The sequence below is a fragment of the Mandrillus leucophaeus genome, unplaced genomic scaffold (genome assembly GCF_000951045.1).
Source record: "Mandrillus leucophaeus isolate KB7577 unplaced genomic scaffold, Mleu.le_1.0 Scaffold86, whole genome shotgun sequence".
Lineage (NCBI taxonomy): Eukaryota > Metazoa > Chordata > Mammalia > Primates > Cercopithecidae > Mandrillus > Mandrillus leucophaeus.
The window spans coordinates 1,341,652-1,358,617 of record NW_012109363.1 but is presented as its reverse complement, the minus strand read 5'-3'; the positions used below and the strand labels follow the sequence as shown (position 1 = coordinate 1,358,617).

General features: G+C 38.7%; 1 protein-coding gene across 2 annotated transcripts in view; it reads right to left on the bottom strand.

The window, feature by feature from the left end:
* PPP3CC (protein phosphatase 3, catalytic subunit, gamma isozyme) overlaps window positions 1-16,966 on the bottom strand; it is an 81,935-nt gene that overhangs the window by 31,920 nt on the left and 33,049 nt on the right. For both annotated transcript variants that reach the window (XM_011968798.1, XM_011968799.1), the window contains exons 4-5: window positions 6,503-6,648; window positions 4,255-4,394 (exon numbers count right to left, since the gene is read on the bottom strand). In XM_011968798.1, coding sequence (XP_011824188.1) covers window positions 4,255-4,394; window positions 6,503-6,648 — 286 coding nt within the window. The remainder of the gene's footprint in view (window positions 1-4,254; window positions 4,395-6,502; window positions 6,649-16,966) is intronic.

Below are 16,966 nucleotides of genomic sequence, written 5' to 3'. Positions count from 1 at the left end.
CCCCTAGCAAGACTAAGAAAAAAAGAGATACTCAAATAAATACAAAATGAAAGAGGAGACATTACAATAGATGCCACAGAAATAAAAGGGATCATAAGGGACTATTACGAATAACCATACACCAAAACACTGGAAAACCTAGAAGATAGAGTCCTAGAAATATACAACCTGCCAAAACTGAATCAAGAAGAAATAGAAAACCCAAACAGATGAATAGCAAATATGGAGACTGAATCTGTAATCAAACAGCTCTCAACAAAGAAAAGCACAGGACCAGATGGTTTCATGGGTGAATTCTATCAATCATTAAAAAAAGAATTAATACCAATCTTTCTTAAACCTTCCAAAAAATAGAAGAGGAGAGAATTCTTCCAAACTCACATTATGAGGCCAGGATCACTCTGATACCAAAGCCAAAGACACCAGAAGAAAGAAAAGTACAGGTATCTTTGATGAACATAGATTTTTAATCCTCAATAAAACACTAGAAAGCCAAACTCAACAACACACTAAAAGGATTATACACCATGGCTAAATGGGATTTATCCCTGGGATAAAAGAAGGCAGAGTATCACTTTGTTCAACCTCAGCTAGGAACATGCATGTGTCCTGGGTGAGTCAAATTTTTTATCTCATTATTCCCAGTAGCTACATTCTATAATGTTGCTGCAAAAACAGAATTAGCAAATAATGAAACACTACTGCTAAGGGAAATACAGGGTAAAGTTCCTGTGAGCCTCTGGTCATAACATTTTCACCCACCAATTAATACATAACCTTGTTTCAGATGTGTTTCTGTCTAATAATACTTCAGGTCATTTACACTGTTGATTCATTAACATCGAACTCATGGCCAAAACCACCTCATGCCTAAACAAAGCTTATATCTAACACTCGCATATTTTCCCTGTAAGACACACCACAGCCTTCTTGTGCTTAGGAACCCGAGACAGCAGCACTTCAGCACTACACTTGGTGACGATTCTAAACAGTGAAATCACTCATGAAAAGCACAAAACATAAAACATGTTTCACTAAATAAAACCCAAAAGAATGCCTGTTTACAGTATGAGGGCTGCAAAAAGAAGGCAGGGCATCGTTTTGCTCAATCTCAGCTAGGAACATGTGAGTGAGGTGGCTCAAATTTTTTGTTGCACTGCACACTGCATTCCCATGAATGATTATGACACCTCTGTAAGTACTGATTTGGGTGTTACAAATACATCTTAGTAAGTGGGGGAATTCACAAATATGAAATCCATAAGTAATGAGAATCAAGTATACATCCACAGGATTAAGTTTTAGAAGTAGAATTTCTAGATCAAAGGCCATGTACAAATGCCTTTGAGAGATATTGCCAAGTTGATGTCCACAGAAATTGTACCAATTTCTATTCTGACAACAATGAATACGTATTATGCTCTTTATTTTAAGCAATGTAAAAAGAAATAAAAGTTAATTGATTTCATCACATTAGTCATTGGAAAAGTTGGCATGGAGGAATGAAAAATGGTTATTGGCTGGGTGGGACTCATCCCTGTAATCCCAGCACTTTGGGAGGCCAACCAGGGAGGGGTGCTTGAGTCTATGACTTTGAGATCAGCCTGGGGAAAATAGCAAGACTCTGTCTCTACAGAAAATTTAAAAAGCAGCTGGGCATGGTGGCATACGCCTACAGTGCCAGCTACCCAGGAGGCTGAGCCAAGAGGACTGCTCGAGCCCAGAAGGTTGAGGCTATAGTGAGCTGTGATGGCGCCACTGCACTCCAGCCCGGGTAACAGAGAGAGACCCTGTCTCAAAAAAAATAAAAATAAAAAATAAAAAAAGAAGAAGAAAGAAAAAAAAAGACTGTTTACTATCCATCTGACAAGGGATTAATAACCAGAATATGTAAGAAGCTCAAACAATTCAATACGAAAAATCCAATAATCCAGTTTAAAAATGAGCAAAATATCTGAATAGACATTTCTTAAAAGGAGACATAAAATGGCAAACAGGTATATGAAAAGGTATTCAATATCACTGATCATCAGAGAAATGCAATCAAAACTATGATATCATCTCACCCAGTTAAAATGGCTTTTATCCAAAAGACAGGCAATGACAAGTGCTGGTGAGGACATAGAGAAAAGGGAACCCTCATACCCTATTGGTGGGAATGTTTAGTACACTACTATGGAGAACAGTTTAGAGGTTCCTCAAAAAACTAAAAATTGAACTACCATATAATTCAGCAATCCCACTACTATGTATATATATAAAAGAAAGGAAATCAGTATATTGAAGAGACATCTGCACTTCCATGTTTATTGCAGCACTGTTCACGATAGCCAAGATTTGGAAGCAACCTAAGTGTCTATTAACAGATGAAAGGACAAAGAAAATGTGGTACATATACACAATGGAATATTATTCAGCCATAAAAAAGAATGAGATCCTGTCATTTGCAACAACATGAATGGAACTAGAGGTCATTATGTTAAATGAAATAAGCCAGGCACAGGAAGACAAACTTCATATGTTCTCACTTACTTGTAGGAGCTAAAAATTAAAACAATTGAACTAATGGAGATTACAGTAGAATGATGGTTACCAGAGGCTGGGAAGGGTAGTGAGAGGGGAAATGGGATAGTTAATGGGTACAAAAAACCAGAAAGAATGAATAAGACCTAGTATTTGCTACTGTGAGATTTAAACAACAGGGTCACTATAGTGAATAATAATTTAATTGTACATTTAAAAATAACTAGAAGAGGCTGGCCACAGTGGCTCACACCAGGACTTTGGGAGGCTGAGGTGGGTGGATCACTTGAGGTTAGGAGTTCCAAACCAGCCTGGCCAACATGGGTGAAACGCCATCTCTAAAAAACACAAAAATTAGCCAGGCATGGTGGTGGGTGCCTACGATCCCAGTACTCAGGAGGCTAAGGCAGGAGAATTGCTTGAACCTGGGAAGTAGAGAATGCAGTGAGCTGAGATCACGCCACTGCACTCCAGCCTGTGCGACAGAGCAAGACTCCGTCAAAAACAAAGTGAAAAAAAAATAACATAAAATAAAATAAAAGAGTATAATTGGATTGTTTGTAACACAAAGGATAAATGCTTGAGGTGATGGATACCTCATTTACTTTGATGTGATTATTACATGTTGTATGACTGTATCAAAATATCTCATATAACCCATAAATATATATACCTACTATGTACTCACAAAAATTTTTTAAAAATTTTTTTAAAGAAAAAAGGTTTAGAAGAATGCTAAAAGTAATGGTGAAATCAAAGTTTCATGTGTGTGTGCATGCATGTATTTTAATGAACACATTATCTTAGCCAAGTAACAGAGATTTTTAGGAAAATAAATATATTATTTGCCACAATAAAATACTGGGATTAAAAATAATTTAGATTTCCAACTTCTCTATGTCTTTCTTTTTTTTTTTTTTTTGAGACAGAGTCTTGCTCTGTTGCACAGGCTGGAGTATAGTGGCACAATCTTGGCTCACTGCAACCTACACCTCCCAGGTTCAAGTGATTCTCTTGCCTCAGTCTCCCAATTAGCTGGGATTACAGGAGTGTTGCCACCATATCTGGCTAATTTTTGTATTTTTAGTAGAGATGGGTTTTGCCATGTTGGCCAGGCTGGTCTTGAACTCCCGGCCTCAAGTGATCCGCCCATCTAGGCACCCCAAAGAGCTGGGATTATAGGCGTGAGCCACCAAGCCCTGCCTGTCTTCCTATTTTTGAGTGTCTAATCATAATGAAAGCTCCTGTGAAATTTAAAACAACCACCAACTTCCAGGAAATGTACTGGGCTTAGTTCACAATGTCCTGTTCTTTTTATATCTTAGTCTACACTAGTGGTTACAAAAGTTGGAGAGCTTTTGAAAACACAATAGGATTCCTCTCAGACCTAGTATCAGAATCTCTGGGGAAAGAGCCAAGAAAGCTTTGATTTTTTTAAAAAAAGTGTATAGATAATGTTTAGGAACAAATAGTCTAGATCACTTAGAGTCAGACGAAAATATCGGAGCACTGCAGGATGTCCAATCATGTTTCATGTATTACACTTCTTAGGGCATAATATCTAAGAAAATATAAAAAGCCAAACAAATAAGTTTCTTGCCTCCTATTAATCGAAAAATTAAACACAAGTGCTTATACTACACAGATCTGAAATATAAAATGCTGAAAAATAATCTGATAAAATGAATTACAGTTTCCTTTCATAATTTTCTATCTCAAGGACTAGCTTACCTGTAGAAATAAGAGCACCCTCGGACAGTGTTGTGGGTATAGTGCTCCAAGGTCTTCTCATTGCCATAATCCTCTGAGGGATCAGACCAAAGCAGGTCACACACAGGTCCAAAGGCGGGAGGTTCTGTAAACCTGTCTAACTAGAAGACACACAAAAGCCAAAAGAAAAAAATCAGGAGAGCAAAAGGGCTCTTGGAAGTTGGTATGCATCAAAGAAAAACCCCTTCCACCCACAAGAATGTATTAGGAGAGAAGCCAGTGTGCCCCTAAAGGATTTTCCTGCAAGAAAAGGAACATTTAACAATTTTAGATACAGTAACTTTTATTATTTTTCTGCAATAATTTTTTTTTTCTTTTCTTTTCTTTTTTTTTTTGAGACGGAGTTTCGCTCTTGTTGCCCAGGCTGGAGTACAATGGCATGATCTCGGCTCACCGCAAACTTCGCTTCCCAGCTTCAAGTGATTCTCCTGTCTCACCCTCCCTAGTAGCTGGGATTATAGGTATGTGCCACCACACCCGGCTAATTTTGTATTTTCAGTAGAGACAGGGTTTCTCCATGTTGGTCAGGCTTGTCTCGAACTCCTGACCACAGGTGATCTGCCCTCCTCGGCCTCCCAAAGTGCTGGGATTACAGGCTTGAGCCACTGCGCCCGGCCTGCAATAAATTTTTATAAACATCCCTGTCATTTAACCATACTGTAGTAAAGGACCCTCTTACATCCTAATCGTAAAGGAGTACTAATTTAATTCAAATGTGAAATCAACCACTATAGAGATATACAATTTTAGAAAGACTATGACTATATAAAATTAATTTTAATTGTCTAGGTGAGCCAATGTTACCATGAGAGCAGAAATGTTTTACAATGGTTCTGTTCATTGCAAACCTCATTCCAGTGGAGATTTCTTTATTTTAAAGAATGCTAATTTTGTAAGGGCATTTATCCTTTCCATTCTATGCAGTTGAGGTATTTCAATATGAGTTATTAACTTAAGCCTTTAGTCATTGCTGCTTTAGTTAAAAGCATAAAAACCAAGAGAAAGTAAGTAATAGAATAGCTGAATGCCAAGAAGATAAATTTCTACTGAGTGAAAGAGCTTTTTATTGATATGATTGATTCAGAATTATAAAATTCATATTTTACTATGTAAGAGAGAAATGCTGGTTATTTAAAAGACAGTGAGGCAAGAGAAAAGCCAGTACATATACACCCTCTTACCCTAAGGAGACTTTCATTCAGAGAAAATAGTTTTATAAACAGAAAAATCTTTAGTCTCAGTACCTATAAGAGGATGAGTATCCATTACTTTGATTAAAAAAGAGAGAGAGAGAGGGACACGTAGAAGAATTCAAAGGCAGAGAAGATAAGATGACTATGTACAATAAAAATTTGTCATCTTTTTCCATAATGAAGATACAGAATCTTGGAAATAATAATCACCAAGGAAGGCAAGTAAAACAATGACACCGTATCATCTAAAATGTCAAAGCCAATGCATTTCGGAGATGGCAGTGTCCTCAGACCATTCTTTCCAACTTCCTCATTTCATAGAGAAGAAATGTGACAAAGAGGTTCAATAATTTGGTCAAGGTTACACAATTAATGGCAGGACTGTGATTAGAACCCTGGTTTGCTTCCTTTTGCACTGTGATATAATTTAAGTTTCAGGACTATAAGAATGTTAGCTTTCTAGTTGGTAAAAACATAGACCTCTCTAAAAATTATAATTTGTGGTAGATACATATCAAAATGTTAACGGTAGTTATGGTGATGAAATCAGAGGTATCTTCCATTTTCTTACTTTTGATTATCTATATTTTAAAGATTTCAGCTAAAGATATATTGGTTGACTGCAATAAGAAACAAATTTTAGGCTGGGCCCAGTGTCTCACACCTGTAATCCCAGCACTTTGGGAGGCCAAAGTGGGCAGATAGATCACTTGAGGTCAGGAGTTCAAGACCAGCCTGGCCAACATGGTGAAACCCCGCCTCTACTAAAAATACAGAAATTAGCGTACTAAAAATACAAAAACTGGCCAGGTGTGCTGGTGCGCACCTGTATCCAGCTACTTGGGAGGCTGAACAAGGGAGGCGGAGGTTGCAGTGAGCTGAGATAGCACCACTGTACTTCGTCCTGGGTGAAAGAGAGAGACTCTGCCTTAAAGCAAACAACAACAACAACAACAACAACAAAACCCAACACATTTTAAAAATATACTCTATGAGAATAATAAAAGATAACTTACTTTCCTAATGTCATCTAAAGAAGTAATTTCAGGTGACATTCCTCCATGTACACAGAGAAACTGCTGGTTTAAGAGGGCAGCAAGAGGAAGACAGTCAAATGTCTCCATACAGGCATCATACACCTGTTCCGAATATTTGATTCGACCTAACAAAAAAGGAAAACCAGTCAATGGAAGAAAAACTAAAATGTATCACATTTGAAAAAGGATATAGGCCAGGAGAATATGAAGCTATTTTAAAGCCATTTATTTTAGATAATTTGAGACCACAATTATCTTTGTAAAGATACTTTTGAAAAGTTGTGGATAATACGTTAACAATACCTTTCTCCTCTTAAAGACAAGTGTGACCTTGGATTAACTTTCTAGCTCTGTTGCTTGGAAATGTGATAAGGTGACTGTCCACTGTGTTATTAGGCAACATGGCTTGTGGTAAAAATTACCCAGTTACCTGGTGGGAAGCTATAGCTTTGGGCTCCTCTGAAGGTAGTTTTACAACACACATTGACACTTGATGCACGAGGCTTCTATACCAGGATGGCTCCCTAATCTTCCCAGTATGGATACTGTTTCCTTGTACCTGAGCTGGTGAGATGGGAGGGGGCAAGAGAGATGGAAAGCTGCTGGACTGTGGTATGCACTGCTGTGAGGACCACTCCACTGAAAAGGAACGCCCAGTGCTGCCCTTCCTGACCTATACCCTTCTAAGTATATGGATGATAAGTAAGGTCCATGGTAGTCTTGTGAGTCTGAGTATTTTATGGGTCTTGAAGATCCCTTAGGGGTGTTGAAGATATCTAAGTGGAAACTGGAGTCTCAGGAGATATCAATAAAATGTCAGTAATGTTTTGGCTCATGATTTTTAAGGTCTGTAAACAAATTATGTCTTGATTCTATTTTCTCTAAAAACATTTGGCTTAAGCTGATGTGGTGGCTCATGCCTGCAGTCCCAGTGTTTTGGAAGGCTGAGGTAGGGGGATCACTTGAGGCCAGGAGTTTGAGACCAGCCTGGGCAACACAATGAGGCTTAATTTTTTGTTTTTTTGTTTTTTTTGAGACGGAGTCTCGCTCTGTCATCCAGGCTGGAGTGCAGTAGCAGGATCTTAGCTCACTGCACCTCTGCCTCCCGGGTTCTTGCGATTCTTCTGCTTCAGCCTCCCAAGCACCTAGGACTACAGTTGCATGCCACCACGCCTGGCTAATTTTTGTATTTTTAGTAGAGACGGGGTTTCACCATGTTGGCCAGGTTGGTCTCAAACTCCTGACCTTGTGATCCACCTGCCTTGGCCTCCCAAACTGCTGGGATTACAGGCATGAACCATCGCGCCCGGTCAAGGCCTCGTTTTTACAGAAAATTAAAAAACAAAATTAGCTGGCTGTGGTGGCACACGCCTGCTGTCCAAGCTACCTGGGAGGCTGAGGTGGGAGGACAGATTGAGCCCAGGAGTTTGAGGCTGCAGTGAGCTACGCTAGTGCCACTGCACTCCAGCCTGGGCAACAGAGTGAGACTCTGCCTCTAAACAATAAAAAATAAATGTTTGGTTTAATAAATTATATTTTGATGTGGTTGTCAACTTGGGGCTACAGAATAAGGAAATACATCAGCAGGTGGAAGGAGGAGTCTCTACAAATCTCTAGAAAGGAAAAGTCATGAAATAATAGGTGGGAAACTGAAAAATGGGCATTTAAAGAGAAAAAGGAACATCTTCTTCTTCCTTGGCCTTGGTTTCAAAAAGTCAAGCTGTGTTCAGGAATGTGTGTGGGCAGAGAAGACCGGAAGTACAGTCAGGCAGCTCTGCAGAACTGTGAGCTCCTTCTCCTCTTCTAGGATTCTGGGACGATGAGGTGGCCTACAGGACCAAGCTGTATCGAGTGAGTCAGACTATCTAGTTGGTAATTATTTCTGTGTTTATTTCCTTTTTGTGATCTCTAAGCCTTTAGAAAGACATGTTTAAGGATCAGAGCCTGGTCCTGGCAAGGCTTTGAGGAATAAAGTGAAGAATGATGGATTCAGGTTTGGGCCAGACTGAAGTACTGTATGGGTGACAGGAATGATTAGACAGAGATCCCTAAGGAAGGTGTAAACCAGTAGACCACACTGGAGGTTGTAAGGCCTTCCATCCCTGAGTGTGAAGATTTCTCTTTAATGCCAATACTGGGTGATGAGGGTTTGAGTTCATTAAGGGAGCCTGTGGGTTTCTTTGAGGTTTTCAGAACATTTTGTATTGCTGTTATAGCAGTCAGCATCATCTACTCCACAACATATGCTAACTTTATTAGGAGCTCAAAGTTAACAACAGCCATGTCTTATGCATCGTTGCCTCTGCTTACAGTTACATCCTTATACTCTGCTTTATCTTAAATACTATAAATTTTGCCCATTTCAAAGTAGATCCAGCATTGGCCATAAAGTCTGTTGGAAGTAAAAAACAAACAAAAAACTCTTTAATTTATGGTCAGTGATTGACTTTTTCTCCTGAAAATCCTAGGAACCAGAGTTCCCTCTGTTGCCAGTGTCAGTAAGGAATTCCTCCATGGGAGTTCTACACTTGAATATAGGTAGGAATTTCAATTACTTATTAATTTATGCTCCATAACATCTTACATTGATAAACGCCTTTTAATCCCAAGAATGACTCAAAATAATTCCTTAGCCCACTTCCAAAAAAGAATGCCAAGTCAAGATGGCAAGTAATGAAGTATATTGTTATTTTGTAAATTAAATCAGGAGGTCAAAAATTAAATTAAGCAAAAAGAAGTTCATGTTATATTAATATGTGAATAAAATAGGCTACGAAATGTTACCATCTTTATTTCTTCAAAGTATATGAATTGCATATATAATCACCAATATTTAATTTTCTGAGGGATTAGATTGACAATGGTATCTATAGTTTTCTTAGTTTAGCTGTTCTTTTTTATGACGAATATGTAATCTTTATACAGTAACATTATTATACTGCCTTTAAAAAAATTTTTTTTACAGACAGGATCTTATTGTTTTCTAGGCTGGAGAGCAGTAGTGCAATCGTAGCTCACTGTAACCTCAAACCTGTAGGTTCAAGCAGTCCTCCTGCCTAATCTTCTAAGTAGCTGGGACTACAGGTGCACACCACCACACCTAACTAATTTTTAAAAATTATTTGTAGAGACAGGATCTCAATATGCTGCCCAGGTTGGTCTTCAATTCCTGGCCTCAAGCAATCCTCCTGCCTCAGCCTCCCAAAACGCTGGGATTACAGGCATGAGGTACTGCACCTGTACCTGGCCTATATTACTTTTATTATTTAAATGTGTTGAAGGCTTATGACGTGTCTGTCAGTGAGTTAAGCATGTGGCATGACATGGTGGTAAAGAGAATGCAGTCTGGAACTTGTTGCCTGCTTTGAAGAAACTCAGCACCCTCCACTTACTAGCTATGGGACCTTGGATAAAAATTTTAACTCTCTGCCTTGGTTTCCTTATCTATGGTCATAATAATAATAATAATACCCTGAATTGTAGATTCAGGGTTGCTGTGAGGATTAAATCAATTCATTTATGTAAAATATGCAGAATAATGCTGGCACTTAGTACATACTATGTAAGTGTTAACTGATAAAGTACTTAATACTCACAGAAACCCTATGAAGTAGATATTGTTACTGTCTTCATTCAAAAACTGAGGAAATTAGGCTTACTTGCCCAAAGCTGCAAAGCTAGTGACTGGCAGAACTGGGACTTAAACCTGTTCATGCTCTTAATGACCCTCTAATATTCCTCCTAATCATTATTTTTAAATAAGATTTTGAATAGGAGAATCTAAATAGCCAAATACATAATTCCCAGAGGTTAAATTAGCTGATTTAAGTGCTTTATTTTCAAGACAAATTTTTAGGATATATCCCAAAAAACAGTTATTTCTATAGCAAAGGGAAAATGCACTACAGCCATAGGATGACACGGATATAAGTTCTAACTAGTATCAATAATACAATATTAACAAAACAAAATTTTCAACAAAACTCTTTGAAAGCAATTTTGAGAGTCAGCACTACTTGCAAGAAATCACAATCTGGTCTAGTCACTGATGACATATTTGTTTCAATTTTTATTTGCTTTATTTATTATTATTATTATTGTTTGAGACAGGGTCTCATTCTGTCACCCAGACTGGAGTGCAGTGGCATTATCATAGCTTACTGCGGCCTAGAACTCCTGGCCTCAAGAGATCCTCCCACCTCAGTCTCCCAAATGCTGGGATTACAGACGTGAGACATAGCTCAAATTTTAAAAGCCACAAAAGGGTATAATGTACCTCCTGCCCTCTCTCTGCAAGTAACCAATATTAGCAGTTTCCTGGGTGTCTTTACAAAGATATTCTATGCATACACATGCAGATATGTATGTTTCTTCTCTTTCCAAAACATCCTTTTGGTTTTTACACACATGATAGCACATATGTACTGTTCTTTACTTGCTTTTTGCACTTAAGAACACATTTTGGCTATCATGCCACATCTTCAGAGGAAGAGTGGAATTAAGAGTATGCCACCCCAAAATACGCCACTCCGGCACACTGACAACTTTGAGTTAAAGGCACTTGAAAAACCACAGTTGCAAGAAGATCACTCTGGCCTTCGTGCTGTTTCTTCTTTTTTTTTTGGAAACGGGGTCTTGTTACATGCCCAGAATGGTCTCAAACTCCTGGCCTCAAGTGATCCTCCCAGTTCAGCTTCCCAAATAGCTGGGATTACAGGCACATGCCACAGTGCCCAGCTCATGGTGCTTTTTAAAAGCAGGAGATGAAATTCTCATTTGAAAGATGCCCTCCCAGAGAAACAGACACTGAGACCTACTTGAAAATGGAGGGTAGGAGGAGGGAGAGGATCAGGAAAAATAACTACTGGGTACTAGGCTTAGTGCCTGGGTGACAAAATAATCTATATAGCAAACCCCTATGACACAAGTTTGCCTATATAACAAACCTGCACATGTACCCCTGAACTTAAAATAAAAGTTAAAAAAACAAAAAGAAAAGAAAGATGCCCTCCGTGTACAAGAAGGAAAATAACATTGTTATCACTAAGGATTAATAGTTGAGGCTGAATTCAAACAACTCTTATCTTCTAGCCTCCTCACATCATTTAGTTCCTTTTTCACAACTTATTACTTTTCGTCCAATTCAGCATGTAAGTGTTCAACTCTGAGTCTCTGGGTCTTCATTTTCTTATAGCGGCTCCCATGTCATGTAGAACTTATATAAAATAAATCCCTATGCTCTTCTCCTATTAATTTATCTTATGTCAATTTAATTCTCCAGCCCAGCTGAAAAACTCTGAGAGTAAAGGTAAAATTTTGCCTCCCCTACAGAAGAGCTTTGTAATTTTTTAACATCTACCCAGTATTTTGCTTTATGGATATGTCACAATCTAATTAGACCAATCTTTGCTACTCTAAAAACCACTGCAATGAGCAATGACAAACAATATTTGTTTATTTTTTTTTTAAATCCAGTTGTCATAACAATACTGCTTTCATTAGTAAAATTACAGGAGTTTCTGGAACTTGTCAGTAAGCTATTTAACTATACATTTTAAAACATGGTTCCTGGAAGGGCCGGGCACGGTGCCTCACGTCTGTAATCCCAGCACTTTGGAAGGCAGAGGTGGGTGGATCACGAGGTCAGGAGTTTGAGACCAGCCTGACCAACATAGTGAAACCCTGTCTCTACTAAAAATACAAAAATTACCCAGGCGTGGTGGTGCACACCTGTAATCCCAGCTACTCAGGAGGCTGAGGCAGGAGAATTGCTTGAACCTGGGAGATGGAGGTTGCAGTGAGCTAAGATCATGCCACTGCACTCCAGCCTGGGTGACAGAGTGAGACCCTGTCTCAGAAAGAAAATAAATAAATACATACATAAAAATAGGCTGGGCATGAGGGCTCAAGCCTGTAGTCCCAGCTACTCAGGAGGCTGAGGTGTAGGGACCGCTTGAGCCTGGGAGGTTGAGGCTGTAGTGAGCTATGATTTTACCAGTGTGCTACAACCTGGGCAACAGAGCAAGACCCTGTGGAAAGGAGAGGAGAGGAGGGTAGGGGAGGGGAAGGGAGGGGAAGGGAGAAGGGAAGGGAGAAGGGAAGAAAGAAGGTAAGGGAAAAGGGAAGGGAAAAGGGAAGAAAAGGAAAAGACAAAACAAGACAGACACTATGTTTCTTGCTTTCTAAGTAGAGAACAATGAAGCAATACTTTTGCAAAAACAAATGATATGTCAAAAATTAACTGTTACGGGCTAGGCATGGCGGCTCACACCTGTAATCTCAGCACATTGGGAGGCCAAGGCAGGAGGATTGTTTGAGAAGTTCAAGATCAGCCTTGGCAACATAAGCGAGACTCAGTCTCTACAAAAAAATTTAAAAATTAGCCAGGCATGGTGGCACACACCTACAGTCCCAGCTACTCGGGAGGCTGAGGCAAGAGAATCACTTAAGCTGAGGAGTTCAAAGTTGAAGCGAGCTATGATTACACAATTGTACTCGAGCCTAGACAACAGAATGAGACCCTGTCTCTTAAAAAAATAAATTTTGTTTAACTGTTCGACAAAAAATAAATGTTTGAGGTGATGGATATTGCAGTTACCCTGACTTAATAATTATACATTGTACACATATAGTAAAAATATCACATGTACCTCAAAAATAGGTACAACTATTACATATCAGTTTTTTAAAAAAGGAAAAAAAAGCAGTATACTTTTCCATAAAGAAAGGAATATTTTTTAAAAATCTCTGCATTATACAATAATTTAAGATTGATACAAGAAAAGCCTTCACCCACCTCCCCCTTAAAAACAGGAACAAGATTACAGCTGCACAATCTGAAACTAAGCATCCCTTACTAATTATAAGATGCTAATTCTTGAAGACACAGTGGCCACTGAAGAGAGATCAGCTTATCAGTAAAAACACCCATGCACAGCAACACACATGCTCTCTCCTTATACAGGAATAAAATTTTAAACTTATACTTGAATTTGTGTGCTTGTTCCAAGATTTATTTACATTTCAGATGCAGCATTATAATAAAAAAAGAAGGACTATCTTGGTAGACAGGAAAAAAAGAAAGCCATCAGGTTTAACTACAGTTAAATCACATGAAAAGCAAATAAAAACCTGAGATAAGAAATTATGGGCAAAAGGAGACGCTTAAAATGTTTCCAGGACCTATTGTTCCAGCTTCTAAAAATAGTCTGAACCATTTATACCTGTCAAAAAAATCCCTGATGTTATTATTACACATTGCATCCCTGTATCAAAATATCTCATGTATCCCATAAATACACACACCTACTATACACTCATAAAAATTAAAAATTAAAAAACAATCCTGAAAAGACAGAAGAATAACTAAGAAAAATGTCACCTAAAAAAACCTCTGATATTTAATTCAAAACAAAGGCAGTCATAGGGAGCTTTCTTTACTACGTATCTACTCCTAATTAATAAAATTAGCTGACTTTTATCGAGCATTATATTCCAGGGCATTTGTTAACTGCTATATGCATTATTTAATGTTGCCAGGTAAGAAATGAAAGTGTTAAAGAATACCCCAATGTTTGATTTAGAAAAGTAACATAAAATAAAATATTTCTAATTTTTGTATTTGGTGAAGTGGTTCCCAAAGGATAGTAGAAGCTTCCGAAAGACTCTGGAGCCGTCATTCTTAACCAGCAGCACACAGCTGAACTACCTCGGGTGCTTACAAAGCTTTTCAAATGCTTGGGCCCCAACTGGGTAATTTTTAAATTACCAATTTGAAAAATAATAATAATTATAAAAGTAGTACACAGTGGTGGTAAAAAATAACTCAAACAATACTAGAGAGGATATAAAATTAAAAGTAAGTCATGCATGATGGCATGCACTTATAGTCCCAGCTATCTAGGAGGCTAAGGCTGGAGGATTGCATGAGTTTGAGACTAGCCTGGGCAACATGTCAACACAGCATCTCAAAAAACAACAACAACAACAACAACAACTATAAGTCCTCCTAACCCAACCTCCCACTGTTAATGATTTCTTCTGTACATTATATATTTTTAATTTACAAAGGAGATGACCATTTACATGCTCTGCAAATGGCTTATAAAATAGCATCTCTCCATATCAGCACATATTATGGGTCTATGTTGGTCTGTCTTTCTTTTGTTTTTGGAGACAAGAGACTTGCTCTATCATCCAGGCTGGAGTGTGGTGATCATAGCTCACTGCAGCCTTGAATTCCTGGGCTCATGCAATCTTCCTGCCTCAGCCTCCCAAGTAGCTGTAACTATAGGCACATGCCACCACACTCAGCTAATTTTTAAATTTTTTGTAGAGAGAGTCTTACTATGTTGCCCAGGTTAGTCTCAAACTGCTGGGCTCAAGCAATGCCCCCATCTCAGCCTCCCAAAGTGTGGCATAAGCCACTGCACCTGGCCACCTTGGTCTTTCAATAGCTGCCTAGCATTCCATTGTTAAAAAGCGTATTATTCATCACTGTCTTGTCGACATTTAGATTATCTTTTTGTTGTTGTTGTTGTTGTTGTTATAATTAACACTGCAGTGAACATCCTTAAGCATCCGTATCTTACTGTCTTTTTGTGAGTATATTTGTGTGGTAGATGAATTCTAAAATGACCTGAATTGATCTACATCTTTGTATGTATAATCCACTCCTCTTTCAGTGGATGAAAACTGTAAGTATGATGAGACTCCCATTATTTTGTCCCATTATATGGCAAAAGAAAGACTACCCTGGGAGGGCCTGATCTAATTTAAAATAAATAAATTTAAAATTTATTTATTTACTTATTTATTTTTAGGGACAGGGTCTCACTCTGTCACTCAGGCTAGAATGCAGTGGCACAATCACAGCCCACTGTAATCTCAAACACCTACGCTCAATCTATCCTTCAGTCTCAGCTTCTTAAATGGCTGGGCCTACAGGCTTGCACCACCATGCAGGCTGACTGAATTTTAAGTTTTTAATTTTCTTTTTGGTAGAGAGGAGGTCTCACTGTGTTGCTCAGGCTAGTCTTGAACTCCTGGCCTCAAGTGATCCTCTCCCCTTTGGCCTCCCAAAGTGCTGAAATTACAGGCATGAGCCACCATGCTTGACCTAAGATGAGCCTTTTAAAAACTGAGTGAGGGTTTCTTTCCAGCTAGTTGATCACAGAAGAGAACGTCAGAGAGATGCATTCAGGGCGGCCTGGAAAAAAGCAAACATTCATATTGCGAACTACCACTGGAGGCTACATGTTATGGAACTGCAAGCAATATCCAGAAGCTGAGAGTCATCCCTGGTCAACAGCTAACAAGACAACAGGGACCTTAATCCTACAGTTACAAGGACTGCCAACCTTGGATAAAGACCCCAAGCCCCAGGTAAGAACTGAAACCCTGGAAACACCTTGATTTCACTGAGATTCTATACAGAGAATCTAGCCGCACTGTGGCCTGGACTTCTGACCTACAATAACTATGAGATAATAAATGTGTTCTTTTAAGCCACTAAATTTGTGATAATTTTTTATGCAGCATTCAAAAAGTAATACAATCTGCATAATAAATTCCTACAAATGAAATTGCCAGATCAAGGGGATATGCACTTAAAATTTATATATATATTACAAAATTGCTCTTCAAATACTTTACATCTTTGTTGTTGTTGTTGTTGAGACAGGGTTTCACTCTGTCTCCCAGGCTGGAGGGTAGTGGTGATCATGGCTTACTATAGCCGCAAACTCCTGAGCTCAGGTGATCCTCCCACCTCAATCAGCCTCCTGAGTAGCTGGGACTACAGGTGAGTGCCTCTATGCACAGCTAATTTTTTGTGCTTTTTTTTTTTGTAGAGATGGGGTTTCAACATGTTGACTAGGCTGGTGTTGAACTCCTGGGCTCAAGTGATCCACTCACCTCAGCCTCCAAAAGTACTGGGATTATAGGCATGAGCCACCATGCTCAGCCTACACCAATTTAAACATCCACCAACAGTAGATTTAAAACTTCCCGGTAATTATCTGCTGATTTAAAGTGTTTAATCAAGGATCTGTATCTTGCCCTCTTGTAGCTGACTTTTTTGACAGATGGACTTTTTAAAAAGTGATTATCCTCTACAATTTCTCTTAACAACAAAGACCTTTTCTTTGAGGCTCTACTAGGAGGGAGGCTGTCATTAAAACTGCCATCTCCAATCTAAGAAGCTACTGGTAGCGAGAATTCATATGAGCGTATAACACACTATAAATAGCAATCTACCTGTCAGTAAATGGATCTGTGGCAGATGAATAAACTCTGAGTCTCTGAAAACAAATGTAAAAGTTTTTTTAACTTTGAAAATTATTTTTGGATCCCAGCACTTTGGGAGGCCGAGACGGGCAGATCACGAGGTCAGGAGATCGAGACCATCCTGGCTAACACAGTGAAACCCTGTCTCTACTAAAA